General features: G+C 36.7%; 1 protein-coding gene across 1 annotated transcript; it reads left to right on the forward strand.

Annotated features, from left to right (window-relative positions):
- The first annotated feature begins 15,373 nt into the window (after window positions 1-15,373).
- LOC131044593 (xanthotoxin 5-hydroxylase CYP82C4) lies at window positions 15,374-17,958 on the forward strand. The gene is made up of 2 exons (XM_057977949.2): window positions 15,374-16,532; window positions 17,244-17,958. The coding sequence occupies exons 1-2, from the start codon at window positions 15,534-15,536 to the stop codon at window positions 17,889-17,891; spliced, it is 1,647 nt and encodes a 548-aa protein (XP_057833932.2). The 5' UTR covers window positions 15,374-15,533; the 3' UTR covers window positions 17,892-17,958.
- Window positions 17,959-18,822: the final 864 nt, after the last annotated feature.

An 18,822-nucleotide genomic window follows, 5' to 3' on the forward strand; every position in this document is an offset into this window, starting at 1 on the left:
AAGATCAACAAGGAAAAGAACGAGCCATCTACTACATCAGTAGGACATTATGAACTCAACTATACATTCATTGAAAAGGCTTGCCTAACAATGGTCTTTGCATCTCAGAAGTTCCGACATTATATGTTAGCCCACACCATTAAGCTAGTAGCAAAAATTGATCCTCTCAAATATCTACTCAGCAAAGCAGCTCTTACTGGACGATTAGCTAAATGGGTCATGATTCTCAGTGAATTCGACATCCAATACACAGAAATACGAGCCATCAAAGGACAAGCAATTGCAGATCAACTAGTCGAAGCATCGCTACCAGGCAAACAAACTATGGAGATTGAATTTCCGGATAGGGACGTCCATGCTCTTTTTACCAAACAATGGATTCTATACTTTGACGGATCCTACACCCAACATGGTTCAGGTGCTGGTATTCTTTTCATCACTCCAGAAGGACACACTATACCAAGATCATATAGGCTTATGTTCCCCTGCACAAATAATGTGGCTGAATATGAGGCATTGGTTATAGGCATCAAAATGGTCGTAGAATGGAAAATCACGGAGTTAAAAGTCTACGGAGATTCACAACTAGTCATCAATCAGATCAACAACGACTATCAAACAAAGGATGACAAGCTGCTACCCTACAAACGAATGGTGGATGACTTCAAACAGTATTTTGTGCACATCACCTTCGAGCAGATACCAAGGTTGAACAACAAAGCAGCCAATGCCATGGCTACTATCGCTTCATTACTACAAATTCCAGAGCAACAGAGTCGTTATGAGTTCCTGGTAGAGCAATTGTTCTCCCCAGCCTATGACCACTCTGAATCCCATGTTATCTGTGCCTTGACTGGTTTAGATTCTCCGTTATATGGACCAATATATGACTACCTTAAGAACAATATCTTACCCATTGACCAATCCAGTAACTAGAAACATAATTTTATCTGGCAAGCTGCCCATTATACCCTTACCACTGATACTTTGTACCATTGAGGTCTAGATGGTACTCTTCTTCATTGCCTTGATTGTAATGATTCTGATTCCGTTTTACACGAGCTTCACGAAGGTATTTGTGGAACACATTCAAGTGGGACTACTCTTGCTAAAAAGCTTCTAAGGATGGGATACTACTGGCCTACAATGGAGAAAGATTCTTACCACTTCGCCAAGAAATGTCCTAAATGCCAGATCCATGGGAATCTGATACATGCACTAGCACAGGAACTACAGCCATTTACAACATCCTGGCCCTTTTGTCAGTGGGGACTAGACTTAGTCGGCAAAATTCATCCTTCATCTTCTAATGGACACAAGTTCATTATAACTGCAACAGAATACTTTACCAAATGGATAGAAGCAATTACCATGACCACAGTAACTGGGAAACAAATTGCCTCTTTTATCCTCAATTATCTGATTTGCAGATATGGTATTCCAAGTTCAATCATCACGGATAATGGACGACCTTTCAAAAACCAAGATGTACAAGAACTATGTGAAAAATTCAAAATCCAACATCGGTTCTCTACACCTTACTACCCATAGGGAAATGGTCAAGCAGAAGCATCTAACAAGACAATACTGAAAATCCTAAAGAAAACAGTGAATGATGCAGGCAAAGATTGGCACGTACAACTTAATCCAACACTTTGGGTATACAGAACCAGCATCCGCACGCCTATAGGAGCAACACCATACTCATTGGTATATGGATCAGAAGCCATTTTACCCCTGGAGGTAGAAATCCCATCTCTCAGAGTCTCTTTGAAAGGTTTAATCCCAGATGAAGAGTATCGAGCTAACCGACTGCAAGAATTGGATCTGTTAGATGAAAGACGTCATCATGCTTACACTCATCTCAAAGCATATCAGCAACGCATGTGCCGCATCTATAACCACAAGGTCATCCCTCGCAACTTCAAAGTTGGTGATCTAGTCCTCAAAGAAAATCCTAAAAACCAGCAAGATCAGGAAAAGAAAGAAAAATTTGAGCCTAACTAGTTAGGTCTCTATGTCATCATATCAGCCTGTGGATCAGGCGCATATCAGTTAACAACTTTAGAAGGAGATGTGCTCGAAGAACCAACTAACAACAGTCACCTGAAGAAATACTATACCTAAGGAAGTCTAATGCATGGAAAAGTAAAAATAAAAATAAAAAATATAAAAATAAAAATAACAAGGTACAATAAAAGCAACTGGTGAAAACTTGGTAACATGCGCTATTGTGAGAGGACGGCTCCTCTATCTATATCCATACCATTTTATCCATATCCATCAAACACTATCGGCTATCGCCCGACACTTAGCACATATCCATTCAGGACATACTTAGCGTAGTCACTATCCTGGTCTATCCATATATATCCTCTTACCACATTCCACCATGGCTTGGAAATCATTGTACATATTCACATCAAGAGGCACACTTAGCTCAGGGCAATAAATCGTCAAAACTTGCAACACATTCAAGACATCAAACCTATTTACAAAACTCAGAAACATTACATCCAATGAACAAAACTGCACTTCATCACAAAAGCAACAACAAAGCATCACAAGAAATACCAAAGATGAATGATTTTCTGAAGTAATAAATGTTGCATTATAGCATAAAATCTTGACTATTTTTGCATTTTGAACTTTTTAAATTATTGGATTCTCTGTATTTTCTCACTAAATGCTTCAAAGCTAGAGATCATGGGGAAACTCCAATATTTTCTTAGTCTTCTATCTGGGAAGCGATCATTTGTACTGTGTGAATACTTGTCTCGAAACGTGATTCAAAGCATATCACTAAAGACATAAATCCACTTTACGCATACAAATGGTTTAATCTTGTCTGTTTATACACAATCCGCACTCTGGTTGTCCTGGTTCAATTATACCTTGACGCTTGTGCTATCTTGCAAAATCAAACATCATGTAAATTTTTCTCAGGTCATTATGGTTCAATTATACCATTATGCTTGTATAAATTTTCAACATATCCCAAAATCAAATCAATGCTCAATGATGACACTTATCTCGAAAGCAAATAACATATGGTTATATTAGGATGGCAAATACAGAATGAGGATGCTCCAAAAACAATTAGTTGCATATCATTTTACAATTAGTAGCATATCATTTTACAATTAGTTGCATATCATTATCATACATCTCATTTTCAAGATACATCTCACAGCATATCATTATCATACATCTCATTTTCAAGATACATCTCACAGCATATCATTACCATACATCTCATTTTCAAGATACATCTCACAGCATATCATTATCATACATCTCATTTTCAAGATACATCTCACAACATATCAAAACATACATCCTGCATCATACATTATATCATATATTTAAGCATTGCATCATCATAAAGTAAAGAAAAGAACACATAGCACATACATCCATATAACACACCACATGATCAAAGACAATGATGCCATATATATATATATATATCTCAAAAATGATCAAAATGTACAAAATATGTCGTATCTGTGCCCAGTACAAAGAATACAATGATCAAAAATACAACGGAGACAATGTCTCTCAAGTATGGCTATCCCCTGACGGAGATGGTCTGGCTCCAGAAGTCCCCACCCTTAGATCTCTAGGGGGATCATGTCTCGATGGCCCTGTCACACCTCGGCTCTCAAACCACGACCCAATATCTCGAGATCGACTAGATCTTGACTGTGTAAAGCTTTGTACTCGGCGATCCCTGGGTACCGCAGCCTCATAGTGATGACGGTAGTACTTCACCTTCTGATCTCTCAAAGATAGCTCTCTCAGGGTGTCTCTCATCGGACCACCCACCGTTGCTCTCTGCATGCTCCTCCGCTCGACCCCGCTGCTCTATCTTTGTGTCTCGCTTAGTGGTCAACTGCACAATTTGTCGCTGATATGTCAATAACTGTGCCTGCAGCTGCTGTACCGTCACCTGTAGGGTCCTAATTTGTGCATCCTCCACATGAGTAGGGATCCGGACCCATAGCGGTACCTGTGCAGGGGCATCCCCTCTCCCTCTGCCTATCCTCAGTGCAGGAGGCAGTAGCACATCTGTCCTCCTCTGAACTGGCCGTGTCGCCTCGTCAGTTCCCCCCACTGCAGCTAAAACCTCTCCCACCCTCCCCTCTCCACCTGCTTCAAGGGTCAACCCCCCTCTCTCTCTATCGATCACCACCTGTCTCACTGCTCTCTCCTCCCTCTATCTCCTCTCCCTCGTCGTCCTCCTCCACCATCTCCATCATCCTCATCATCTTCACCTCCCTCGTCATCATCATCATCAAATGACGGCCGCATCTCCTTTGGATCTGATATCCTTGCCACTGCTCGCACGGCGAACAATCTGGCAAACTCGTTTGTCATACCCGCATCCAAAATCTCTGGGGTATAATCCCATATCTGGCCCGCTAAGCTGACAAACTCCTCTACCGCCGCCGCACTATCAATAGTCGGACCCCAATCTGGTATGTCCTACCTCCGACGTGCATACAAACAGGCCCCCTGAGGTATACCCTGCTGTCGACCAAACTGTCACAAAACTCTGGTGACCACGAACCTCTCGATCACGAATGGGGTCCTCCCGATCAAGTATCTTGTCATGAAAACATAGGGCATCTCCAGCCCGTCCTCTGCCCATATCTCGCACCCTGTATACGGTCGCCAAGTGACCGTATCAATGTCATCCAACACTCTCCTCCAATGCTCCAGTTTGCCCAACTTACGTTGGACAACTAGACCCCTGTAACCATAGGCATAGGCACGTCCAACGGGCCTATCTCTATCTGCTAATGGCCTGGCTGCCGGAATGTGCTCCCAGCACCATACCTGTAGGAGCATCACGCCAGCTGACAAACTGTCGTAACCCAGGTATACCACCTCGTGCAAATCCCTGTACAGATGGGCTAGCATAGCCGATCCCCACGCAAACCTGCGGCCCTGTGTCACCATATCCTCTAAAACCAGCCCCCATCCCATAGATAGTCCCTTCGACCTACGGTTGGGACATAGAAAGCCACCTATAAACCCTGCCAGTACTGATGGAAGTGGTGCATAATCCAAGTCTAGGAACTCCTGCCAAGGGATCTCATATCCGCATACTGTTTAATCATGAAATATACAACGAAGTGCCTCTGTACCGCCCTCCTCTGACTTCTCATAAGGTAGTAGTGAACCTACTACTGGTATGCGCAGAATCCTGTAACAGTCCTCTAGCGTGACTGTCATCTCACCCGTGGAAAAGTGGAAGGTGTTCGTGTCACTGTGCCACCTCTCTGAGAGCGCTATAAGTAAACCCCAGTTCACAGTGAACCGAGGCATATCCAACAGGGAAGTAAGACCGCATCTCTCGATAATGTCAAGGTTGGCCTGTGCCAACCGTGGTATCAAAGTACAAGGCCTAGGAAATCGCTCACGCAACTGAACCACGCCCAATCGCTCCTGTCAACCAGCAAAACAAGTCCAATATCAGTTTCCAAATCAAAACAAAGATATCAAAATCAAAATCATATCAAAAACATGAAACAATTTGCTCATCTACATCAAGTTCAACATCCTATCATTTCATATCAGCTTGTAAAACAACTCAAGTTATCAAAAACCATATCAAAACTTGTAAAACAACTCAAGTCTCCAAATCACATAAACTTGTAAAACAACTCAAGTTTCCCACCCATATCAGCTTGTAAAACAACTCAAGTTTCCAACCCATATCAGCTTGTAACACAAATCAGGCTCCACACAATGAACTTGAAACACAGTGCAAAAACAAATCATACTTTGATTAAAACAACACATTAATATCTATGCATAACTTGAAATATCGCAAATCAAAACAAGTTATATCAACACTCATATTGGACAAATCAATAAAAACCATGACAACAAAACACAGCAAACGCACAAATTACACCTATCCTGACAAAAACTGGCCTTATCCTATCAATTTTTCTCATTCACAAATCACCCCATCTCACAAAATTTTTCCCGATTCGCTAAAACAGATTGTCTACGTGCTAAAATACACCCATGCGCTAAGTTGTTTTCTCCACACGCTAATCTATTTACCCTATGCACTAGACTGACTCTACACGCTATCCTTTTTCCTCCATGCGCCACCCAACCTACCCTATGCGCTAAAACCGATTTATGCGCTAACCTATAACATGCTGGCGCTACCTATTTGACCCTATGCGCTAGGTCTAACCTACGCGCTAAAACCCCTTACCCATGCGAACCCCTATGACCCCTATGTGCTAGGTCTAACTCAAGCGCTACCCTGTTGACCTGATGCGCTACCCTGTGTTCAACATGCGCTATTCTACCGCCATGTGCTAACCTAAAACTTTCATGCGCTACCCTATTTATTTCAGATGCAGCCCTAACTTAAAACGCTATGCGCTACCTAAATTATCGTATGCACTAAATTATGACTTCTAAACGCTAAACCGATGAAACCGTATTTCAAAAATAAAAAACTGACCAAAAATGATAAAATCAAAAATCAAAAAAGGGTCAAAAGCGTTGACTTACTGGTGGTCCATATGCGGCAGGTCTCCAGTACCTCCGAACGCGCTCAAAACGATGCCTGAAATACAGAATGGGCATTTTGACTTCTCTCCAAAATCTCTTTCTCTAAAGTCAACAATGCACAAATGAATCAAATCAAAGCACTTTTCCCCTTTTATAGGAGAAAGATGAAATTAGGGTTAGGGAAATGGGCATGTAATTTTCTCGCTGTCTCCCTTATACCCTAAAATGTGTAAATTATCGGGAGATGAATCAATTTAAACATTTCACATAGACAAAATCATACACACCAAACACGAATCACCAAATCAAATCAAAATTTTCCAAATATTGATTCATCTCCCGAGGGGGCATCACCATCAAATATTGAATCTGGGGCATCACACATCAAATCAAATCTGGGGCACAACTTGAAAATCATAAAAGCGACATAAAATTTCATTTGATCATAAATCACGATAACACATCATTTTCTTTGAAATAGCATGTGCACACACGTCACTTCAAAGAGGGGCAAAATGTAGATGTATAAAAATGACCATATTCCTAAATGAATATTTTATGTTCATTTCTCTATTTAATTAAATCCAATTTAATTAAATTATCCGCATTCCTCTATTTAATTAAGTAAATTACTCAATTAAATTCACTATACCATTTAATGAATAAATCATTTTATTCAATTAAATCCCTTCTATCCACTTTTAATTAAATTCAAATTTAATTAAATAAGTTTACCCTAAATTAAATAAATCTAATTTATTCAATTGCAACCAAATTGAATTAAATTAACTTTATTTCAATTAAATCCTATTATCTCTCCATCCACTTGCAAAATCCTACATCTCCCACTTGCATCCTAACCCTCTTCCTAATTTCTTCTAGAATCCATTTAATCCTAATTAATTAACCCAAACCCATCCATTATCCCTTTTTCCTAAATTTGAGGAGGTCACTTCTCAAATTTGGAGTAAAGTCTTCAAAAGGCATTAAAGCCTTTATCCATTCAACAAGCTAACTTGTTGAAAGCCCCCAAATTTGGAAGGACTCTTACAAATTTGTCCCAAAAGTCTTCATAACCATTAATGGTTAACTCAAACCCTCTTGCATGGTTAAAGAATTTCCATAAACTCAACCTCCATCTAACCCAAGGGTCTCATCAAGCATTTATTGTTTTGACCATGGTTATCCTTAAAACTTTGCACAAGAGTTTATCCTTTGGGTAAAAGCTTTATCCAATGGATAACCCTAACTTAACCTTAACCCTTAACCCCTAGGGTAACCATGAGGTCTTCTCAAGCATTTAATGCTTCTTACATCTCCTCTCAACCAACCTTATGTTGACAATTGTCACCATTTCATTGGTGCCAATTGCAAGCATGGATCCCCAACTTTCAAACTTGGCCCTTGATTGCCTCTTTCAATCCTGACCATCCATTGCCCTATTTTTGCTATAAATAGAGCTCTCATTCCTCCATTTTCATCATCCAAGTTTGTAGTATCATACTTATGCTCAAATACATTCAAACTTTCATATACCATTTATGCTCATCATTTAGCCTCTCTTTTATGCATTTTAGAGTATTTCTATTATCATTAGCTTAAATCATTAGCTAGTATACCATGTTAGGATAGTATTGCTACTAACCTTGTCATCTTATAGCTAGTTTATTGCATTTATAGAATCATGCATAGCTTAGGATGGATCTCATACTAAATCACCAAAAAAAGCATCCCTCGTTCTTGCATTTGCCATCTCTAAACCATTTTGCTCAGTGATCTGAGAGCAAAAACGTTGGTTTGAGGGACCGTGCAAGATAGAGAACCATGGAACCATCCTTGGGAAGCTGAGTTATGCTTCATAACTCCATAGATTGCACCGAGAAGTCCCGTGGGTGTGTGAGCAAGGCTCCATAGAGCTCCGTTTTTGACATATTCGGTTCTATCAACCCGCTTTTCCCACATACACTATGTTTCTTTATATCTCTTTATATCTCTTTCTTTCTATCACTCTACCTCACCATCTATATTCCTCTCTATCTCTCTCCCTCCCTCTCCCTATATATATACTCTGTTAAGGATATAGCTTCATTCGGATTGAAGCAAGTAATATATAATGACATTGAATGAAGGGTCATGTCCCCGTAGGGTCATGACTCTACGTGGCATAAGCCATGTAGAAGTCATGCCCCTATGTGGACATGACTTCATCATTTTATTTATAGGCAACGACACTTGCTGTGAACGAAAAACAATAACCGTGGCAGTTTCACGAACCAGCAAGCTGTCGATATTATCGTAGAAGATTAATAGTTAGAGTTATATATATATATAAACATCAGAGGTAAAACATATTCATTGTAGTGATCTTATTAAAGTCTATCATCACTACATATTACCAGACTATTGTATTCTCTATCTCTAATCTAAATTCATTAACATGGTATCAAAGCCACGTTGGTAGAGAAATAATAAAATAGTGACACGTCTTTTCTAAAAAAAATTCAGACTTGCACTTAGAATCAAAGGAAAAACAATCATGGTGAACAGTGTTAGAGTGGAGGATAGACCTGAAGGCACATCCAACTTCGTCTCATGGATAATTCGAATAACAATAATTCTTCAAGAACTCGAACTAGATGCATACACAGAAGAAGATACTAAGATGCTCGAAGATGAGCCAGAGAAAACAACCCAGAAAAGATACAACAACAAGGCTAAGAAAATCATAATTGATGGTGTTAAAGATCACATTCTCCCAACCATCTCAAAACTAACTACAACTTATGATATGTTCAAGACCATTCAAAAATCATATGAAATAAATAATGCAAGCAGATTGCTCACTTTAAAACAACAATTAATACATATCTACATGAACAAAGGAGAAACAATCACATCCTATTTCATGAGGATTTCAGAATTAAAAGACCAATTGTCAAATATTGGGAATAATATAGATGATATGGAGCTATCTCTAATAGCACTTAAGGGATTATCATCCAGTTGGGAATCCTTTATTCAAGGCATTAGTGCTCGTCCGACACTACCAAAATTCGATCAACTCAAGAATGATTGTACTCAAGAAGAATCTCGACTAATCACAAGAGGATTGGGTCCAAACAAAGGGGGAGAAATTCAAGCACTACATGCTAACACAAGCAACAAAGGGAAGAAAAGGAAGTTCAAACAGAAGAGAGGAAATAATCATAAAAGTAAAGACTTCTCCAAGAGTCAATGCTACAAGTGTGATAAATTTGGACACACTCACAGGTTCTACTCGGAAAGAAAGAAAGCTCAAGCAACCATAGCTAAAGTCAAAGGAGTAGAGAATCCTCTATTTTTCTTAGCCTTATCAAGTGAACTAAACTCAAACAAACATATGTGGATAATCGATAGTGGAGCATCTCGACACATAACTAGTTTTAGAGATCAATTTCAAACCTTTGAAGGTCACTCAACTGAAGAAGTTACAATAGGAGACAATTCCACAGGTATCTAGTGAAAGGAATTGGGACCTGCTCAATTCAATTAAGAATAGGAGTTGCATTACAATTGAAAATGTTCTCTTTGTTCCAAGTATCAAAAGGAATTTGGTCTCTATTTCAGGACTAGTTGATCAAGGATATCGTGTCACCTTCCATGAAGATAAAGTTATACTCTGGCCTAAAAACTCTAACATAAAGAATGCTATTCCTATAGGATCTAGAGATGGTAGTTTATACACATTATGTAATACTAAAAAACAAGCACTAAATAGTGAAGTATCAAACTCTAATGAAATTTGGCATAGAAGATTAGGACATCTTCGATTTAGTGCCCTACCTTCTATAGGAAAAATTACCACAGGATTACCCAATCTAAAATCTGATAATGTTGTAACTTGTAAAGGATGTGCTCTAGGGAAGAACTCAAAAGGGTCCTTTCCCTCAAGTGAATACAAATCAAAAGTTGTACTAGAACTTGTCCACACTGATTTGTGTGGTCCAATGTCATTACCATCACTAGGGGGATTCTTGTATTACGTGATATTTGTTGATGATTACTCTAGGAAAACTTGGATCTATTTCATAAAACTCAAAGAATCAAATGAAGTGTTATTGAAATTTAAATAATTTAAGGCCCTAGTGGAAAATCAAACTAGGAAGAAAATAAAGACTCTAAGATCAGATAATGGGGGTGAATATATCTCTGAATTTTTTTAAGAATTATGTATTTTTGTTGGGATTAAGAGGGAGTGTATTGTACCTTGTAATCCTCAACAAAATGGAGTTGTAGAAAGAAAAAACAGAACCATCATCGAAGCTGCTAAAGCCATGATGCATGATTAAAATCTACATATCTCATTTTGGGCTGAAGCCTCAAATACAGCTGTGTACATTCAAAATAGATGCCCTCATTCAATCCTAGAGAATATAACAATTGTAGAAGGCTTTACAGGAAATAAGTTCTAGATTTAAGCCATCTAAGAATATTTGGTTGCCACGTGTATATTCACATTCCTAAAGAAAAGAGAACCAAACTAGAACCCTCCGGGAAGAAAGGCATATTTGTTGGCTACAGTGAAACCACTAAAGGATACAAAGTCTATATTCCAGGACGAAGATCTATTGAAATCACTAGAGATGTCAAATTTGAAAAAGATGCTGCTTATAAACTATCTCTAAGTGCAGAAGATGATCTAACCGCAGAATTAGATGAAAATCCTACAATTGAAAATTAGAGGGAGAATAGTATAGAAAATCATGAACTTCAATCACCTAATTTCGAGAATGCTGAAAATCCTAACAACAAGAAAAGACCACTATGGGCAAGAAAGATGATTGAAGAAAATAATGTGGAACCCGATGAAATCTTCAAAGAGAACAAGAAAATAAGAAGTCAATCATGCTATGTTGCACTCATGACCGAACTTACAAAATCTGAACCATCAAATATTGAAGAGGCTTTAACATGTCAAGCTTGGAAAGATGCAATGATTGAGGAATACCAATCTATCTTAAAAAATGATGTCTAGGACATTGTACCTAGACCAAAAGACAAATCAATTGTCTCATCAAAGTGGTTATTCAAAATCAAATATGCACCAGATGGTAGTATTGAAAAACACAAAGCCAGATTCGTTGCTAGGGGGTTCCCTCAAAAGGCTGGAATTTATTACGAAGAGACATTTGCTCCAGTTGCTTGATATAATTTTGTAAGAACCATCATTGCCACTGTAGCTTCCAAAGGGTGGAAGGTACACCAAATGGACGTGAAGACCACATTTTTGAATGGTGTTATTGAGGAATCCAAGTATATATAGAACAACCTGAAGGCTTGGCTACACATGATAGAAATCTCTATGTGTGTAGACTAAAAAAAGCTCTCTACGACCTTAAGCAAGCTCCCAGGGCATGGTACGAAAGGATAGATAGTTATCTCTCCAAACTAGGATATTCCAAAAATAAAGCAGACTCTAACATATACTTCAAAATATCAGATGGTGACATGTTAATACTTGCTCTCTATGTTGATGGCTTGTTGATAACAGGAGAAGATCACCTCATTGCAAAATGCAAACAAGATCTTGTGGCTGAATTCGATATGAAGGATCTAGGTCTACTGCACTATTTTCTAGGCCTAGAAGTATGGCGAAAAAAAATTATATTTTCCTAAATCAAGGAAAATACACCACTGATATCTTGACCAGATTTGGTATGATAGATTGTAAGCCACTATCCATTCCAATGGAAACAAATATTCATAAGCTCAAAAGTGAAGCAACAAATTCATGACCTACAGATCCTACATACTATAGACAAATTATTGGATCTCTTATGTACCTGGTAAACACTCGCCCTCATATTTGTTACGCTACCAATGTGTTAAGTCATTTTATGTGCGAACCTAAGAAGATTCACCCAATGGTTGCTAAGCATATTCTGAGATACTTGTGTGGCACTATTGGACTTGGCCTGAAGTATAAAAATGTTGAGAAATAACTCCAAGGGTATTTTGATTCCGACTGGGCGGGAACTTCCATTGATCGTAAAAGTACAACGGGGTGTTGCTTTAGTCTTGGATCAGCTATGATATCCTGGTTTAGCAGAAAATAGTTAGCAATTGCTCAGAGTTCCACTGAAGCCGAATATATGGCTGCCTCCATGGGAGCACGTGAGGCAGTATGGTTAAGGAAATTGCTAGTTGGACTATTTGGGAAGCCTCTAAACCCCACTGTGATTCACTGTGATAATCAAAGTTGCATCAAACTTTCTGTAAATCCAGTTATTCATAATCAATCCAAGCATATAGAAATCCCATACCATTACATAAGAGATATGGTAGACAGAGATGTCATCGAATTGACCTACATCAACACTGAAGAGCAAAGTGTCAACATATTCACCAAACCTCTTGCAAAGTTGAAAGTGGAGTACTTTAGAGGTAAACTTGGTATGACTAAATTATAATGGAAATTTCTGATATTAATCTTAATCATATGTAATTGATATATTCATGAATATCTTGAATGCAATATTGCATGTATGTGTTATGTCATGGAAGGTGATGATCTTTCATGTGATGTAACTGTAAGATCGCTATTGTAAGGTGACGACTTTCTCAATAGCCTTATTTGTTATCAAGATTGACTACATTAAGTTGCTGTTCCGGAATGTGTCGGAAATCTTGATACTAAATTTGCTATGATGAGTTATTGAATTGTTATCATTAAATGATTGTTACGAAATATGTCAGAAATTATGATAACAATCATATCATGATTGACTACATTAATTTGCTGTCCCAGAATGTGCCGGATATCATGATACTAAAATTATTTCACCTGTGATAATGACTTTGTTACAATTGTCACTAGAATCAAGGTTGTAATCTAATAAGACTTCAAGTAGTTGTTGTCCAAGAGTGCTGGATATCAGATAATCCATATCTCTCTGAGATATGAAGTATTTCACTAGTAAGTGTTACTGAGTGAATGATCATGTGTCAAATGAATGTGTATATCTAGAATGTTGTTCCTTAAAACTTAATTATGAAATTCAATCCTCTTTTGCTAAGAGGGAGTGTTAAGGATATAGCTTCATTCAGATTGAAGCAAGTAATATATAACGACATTGAATGAAGGGTCATGACTCTACATGGCATAAGCCACGTAGAAGTCATGCCCCTACATGGATATGACTCTTCATCCTTTTATTTATAGGCATCGACACTTGCTGTGAACAAAAAACCAATAACCGTGGCAGTTTCACGAACCAACAAGCTGTCGATATTATCATAGAAGATTAATAGTTAGAGTTATATATATATATATATATATATATATATATATATATATATATATATATATATATATATATATATATATATCGAAGGTAAAACATATTCATTGCAGTGATCTTATTAAAGTCTATCCTCACTACATATTACCAGACTAAATATCCCCGTCTCCTCTCTCTTTATCTCTCTCTCCTCCTCTTTGTATCCCTTTCCTTTTCCATCTCCATCTCCATTACCATATCTATCTACATTTCGTCTCTCTCTCTCTCTCTCTCTCTCTCTCTCTCTCTAGATTGCAAACATAACATGAGCTTGTGGGTCATGGAGCTTGATTATCTTCTTGATTTAGAGGTTTTATTTTATTCATGTTTCAATCCTTTTAAGTGAATACATATTTGATTTAAATCTATGAATTCTCCACGGATGTTTTCTCATTGATGGTTAAGTTGTTAAGTGGAAAATTTCATTCGAAACAGTAAAACTCTTGTAGACTTATGAACTTCATGCACTCAAGTTAAATGATCATGACATCGTTGAGATGAAGTGAAAACTTAATATACTTCAACAACTCCATCCATTGCTATTTTTGTATAAACATTTCAAATTGGTTTTAAACATTTCCATAATGTAATGCCCCTAGCTTTCACACAAGACATTAATTGAACCAACATTGAATGAACAATTTTTTTGCACTGTAAGTGACATTCACATGTGCATTACACACCAATGTAAACACAAGGTATCATGATAAGCACAACGACACACAAAATGACATCACCAATTCATTAGACATGGGGGCACATATCAAAAGACTTCAATAATCAAGTGAAAGGTAATTGTTACATTTTTGTAGAAACAACATCATTTTCTGAATGACCTACCAATTGACCTCATGTATTGCACAAATGTATGCAACTACTAGACCAGAAATTCTTAATTGACCTTCCACGCCTTTTTGGCGTACCCATTGCACACCAAGGTGCAATTGCTTGTTTAAAATTCCTTCCCACTACTTTTTTTTAATATTATATTATATGTTTAAAAACTTTATAATATTAATAGAAATAATACTATTCGATGTAAATTAAAAAATAAAACCTAAACTAACATGGGTGTATATGTTAGTGATATATCCTTTCAATCTAGTTGGCAAGCACATGAGACGTGAAGGACATTGTTTAAGAAATTCTGGTAAAAGATTTTATGTGGACGACATCTTTGATTGCATTGACTTCTATCATTATTTTTATGGATGAAAACTGGCCACGACTCAAAGGGATTACGTACCATTATTGATTTGATATCTTTCTAGTTATAGGATAAGATTAACTACTGTTTTGACTTGAGATGTATCCTTCACGTTCGCGTAAGAGGCGTTACAATTTTTGCTTATCGATCACCATTAGAAACAGTTGTTCATGATATCTATTGACTTGATTCCTACGCCCCTCAGATTAAAATAAATGCGCGTGTCCATCATGGTTACGTAAGATACGAGATCAGATGCCAGGGGGGGTCGTGCGTGAGGTGGTTAATCTATAGTCCAGAGGTCCTCTCGGATCAGCAGCTTTTACTCTAGTTAGGGAGGTAGTTAACTCCTTGGAGTTCTCACTCTTTCTGAATCTGGCCAGATAGCTCAACCGGGGCCCTCCCACCCGGTAAGAAAGGGCATTACAATTTGTGCTTATCACCATTAGAAACAGTTGTTCATGGTATCTTTATATACCTACACAGCTGATCATTATATCAAAACAGACATGGAGAACAAGGGGAGTCTGCATGCAATTCTCCTGAATATATCATCCAGAATGAATTCTAATCTTATAGTTGGGTCTGCCACAGTCCTTCTCATGGCAATAATAGGTTTTTGGTTTAAAAAATATAGAAGTGATAGGCATAGACTCCCTCCAGGACCCAGAGCGCTCCCCGTAATAGGCCATTTTCATCTTCTGATAGATAAGGAAAGGCCCTTTCATAGGATTCTTGATTCACTCTCAAAAGTTTATGGACCCATTATGCACCTCAAATTTGGTAGCCGCCCAGTTTTGATTATCAGTTCTTCAGAGCTAGCCAAAGAATGTTTTACAGTAAATGATTTAGCTTTTGCTTCTAGGCCTCGTCTTTCTCAAGGAAAACATCTGGGTTATGATTTTATGTTTATGGGTTGGGCTCCATATGGGTCTTACTGGAGAAACGTTAGAAAAATATGTGCTCTTGAGCTTCTTTCTTCTAAACAGATCCAAACATACCGACCCAAGAGAATGAGGGAGATTTCTAAAACTCTGAATTATCTGTTTCAACAGGCTCAGATGAAAACCACAGTTAATATGAGAACTGTTTTGTCCCAGATGACTTTGAATGTTCTGATGAGCATGATAATGGGTGATCACTATTTTGGAGAGGAAGCGGGGATGTCATTTTTAGAAGTTGCACATCTGATTGAAGAGTCTTTTGTGCTGCATGGGGCTGTCAATATTGGGGATTATATTCCCTGGTTGAAGTGGCTTGATTTGCAAGGGTACGAGAGGGCTATGAAGAAGGTACAGGGGAAACTCAATCCTTACATGCAGAGAATAGTGGAGAAGCACCGGGAAAACCCACCAACAGAGAAGGAAGACATGGACTTCATAGATGTGCTCATCTTGCAGGCGGAGGAGAATGGTGAAGCAATCCCTGACAAAGATACCTTCATCAAATCCATTGCTGTGGTAAGCTCTTTTCCCTGTATATGTGTGTACGCACTCAGTCTTAAAAGTAGATTTATTTGGTCTAAATTGAAAATAATGTGTACACACATACATATGCACATATACTTATACGTATATGCATGCATATATAGATATGTGTATAGTTGTAAGATATATGAATGAATATATATATAAATATGTGTGCATTTTCTAACTAAACATAAATAATCATTATTATATCATGTATAACAATTATGTAATATACATTTGATAAAATTGTTCATGTATTAAAAAGTCTGATAGTGAATTGGTTAACTTATCTCTAAGTCTATTATTAAATGTATTTTTATATAATTACTAGTTAGTTCAATTTAATATTGAAAACAAATTATGTTTATTAATATATTATCATAGTTCCTACAAATCTTTAGTTTTTTTTTCCCTTCATATCAAGTAGATTTGAAAAGATATCTTTTGAAATTACTTGAATATTTATGAAAAGTATTATATATTGTATCTTTTTAAATAATACATTTATATAATGACTAATAATTCTTGTAAGAAACCTAGTTCATTGATTCTATAGCTTTTCATCTATTTCATGTGGTCAATAATATACTTTTCTTTTAAATACTATGAATATATTTTATTCAATTAATAATAAAAAAATCAGATTTATAATAATAACAAAAAAAATCTTACTCTTGTTACTAATTTCTATTTTTCTTCTAGAATATGTTTAGTGCAGGCTCAGATACTTCTTCACTTGCCTTAGAATGGGTATTGTCATTATTAATATTGCATCCCAACATAATGAAGATGGTTCAAGAGGAGCTTGACTCCAAAGTTGGAAAAAGTAGATTAGTAGAAGAGTTAGACATACCACAATTAAAATACTTGCAAGCAATAGTCAAGGAGATAATGCGTCTTTTCCCACCTGGACCTTTACTTGTACCACATGAATCTATTAAATCATGCACACTTGGAGGCTTCCACATTCCAACGGGAACAATATTGATGGTAAATGCATGGGCAATTCAGAGAGACCCAAGAATCTGGAATAAACCATTGGAATTCATACCAGAGCGTTTCTTGGAAAATAATATAGAGATAGAGAGCATACAAACTTTAGGGAATGAATTTGAGATGTTTCCTTTTGGGGTAGGAAGACGAGGATGTCCTGGTGCCTCTTTGGCAATGTGTCTAGTGCATATAACTCTTGCAAGGTTGTTGCAAAGCTTTGACTGGTTTCTTCCTGATGGTAAAGCCCTTGATATAAATGAGGGAGTTGGTTTGACAATGCCAAAAGCAGTACCTTTGGAGGTTGTTATTAAAGCTCGCCTTCCCCCTCATCTATACCCAAATTCTATTGGATATTGAGCTTAAATGTTGAAGCTTTCAATTTATTTGTCAACTTCAATATACAATAAAGGTCCTTTTCTTTCTATTTTCTCTAGCAAAACATAATACAAAATTATCTTAAACAAAAGAAATTAATGTCAATTTATTTTTCAACTAATACACATTTAAGTCATTTAAAAACACACATTATTAGACTAATTTTTCTATGAATACCATAATTAATAATATATATATTCTTATTAATTTAATATAAGATATGAAATGCATATAAAATGATTGCTAGCCTATTTAAGAAAGAATCTTCTACTCATCTCGTAATCAATTTTATTAACTTTTTTACTATTTGTAATTCACTACTTGAATGTGGTAAATAATTTTATATACAAAATTATTCTAGATAATGAAAATTAGTCAAAACTTCATAATAAATTAATTATGAACATTCACAAACTTAATTTAATGAATAAATAATTTATTATTAGAGAAAATTTTAAATCAAGACACAATTGTAACAAATAATGTATTAGTTGGGATTTTTGTGTATTTTGGGTTTAGTCTTTTGTTGTGTGTGAACTTCTCATGCACCCCAGGTAGTTACTTTTTATTAGCTATGTAAAAGGATCAGGCCTATCCCACTTTAATCAAATAGAACAAACAATTTATTAGTGACCATAATATGGAAGATTATTACACTCAAATTTGAAAAAAAACATGGCGGATGAATGAAAGCAAAATTTGAAACAAATCTTTTGTTTAAAAATAAATAAATTTGAAAGACATCTTTTGTGCACTTGTGTTGTTGTGATGTTTGAGATTGAAAATGTTGAAAATGAATTTTTATCACAAATAATTTGAACTATTGAATGACACATTATTTATAGAAAGAGATGTGTTATATTAGTTTGTGATATGAAATAAGGTATAAAGATACAATAATTTTAATATAATC

This window comes from Cryptomeria japonica, chromosome 9, assembly GCF_030272615.1.
Source record: "Cryptomeria japonica chromosome 9, Sugi_1.0, whole genome shotgun sequence".
Lineage (NCBI taxonomy): Eukaryota > Viridiplantae > Streptophyta > Pinopsida > Cupressales > Cupressaceae > Cryptomeria > Cryptomeria japonica.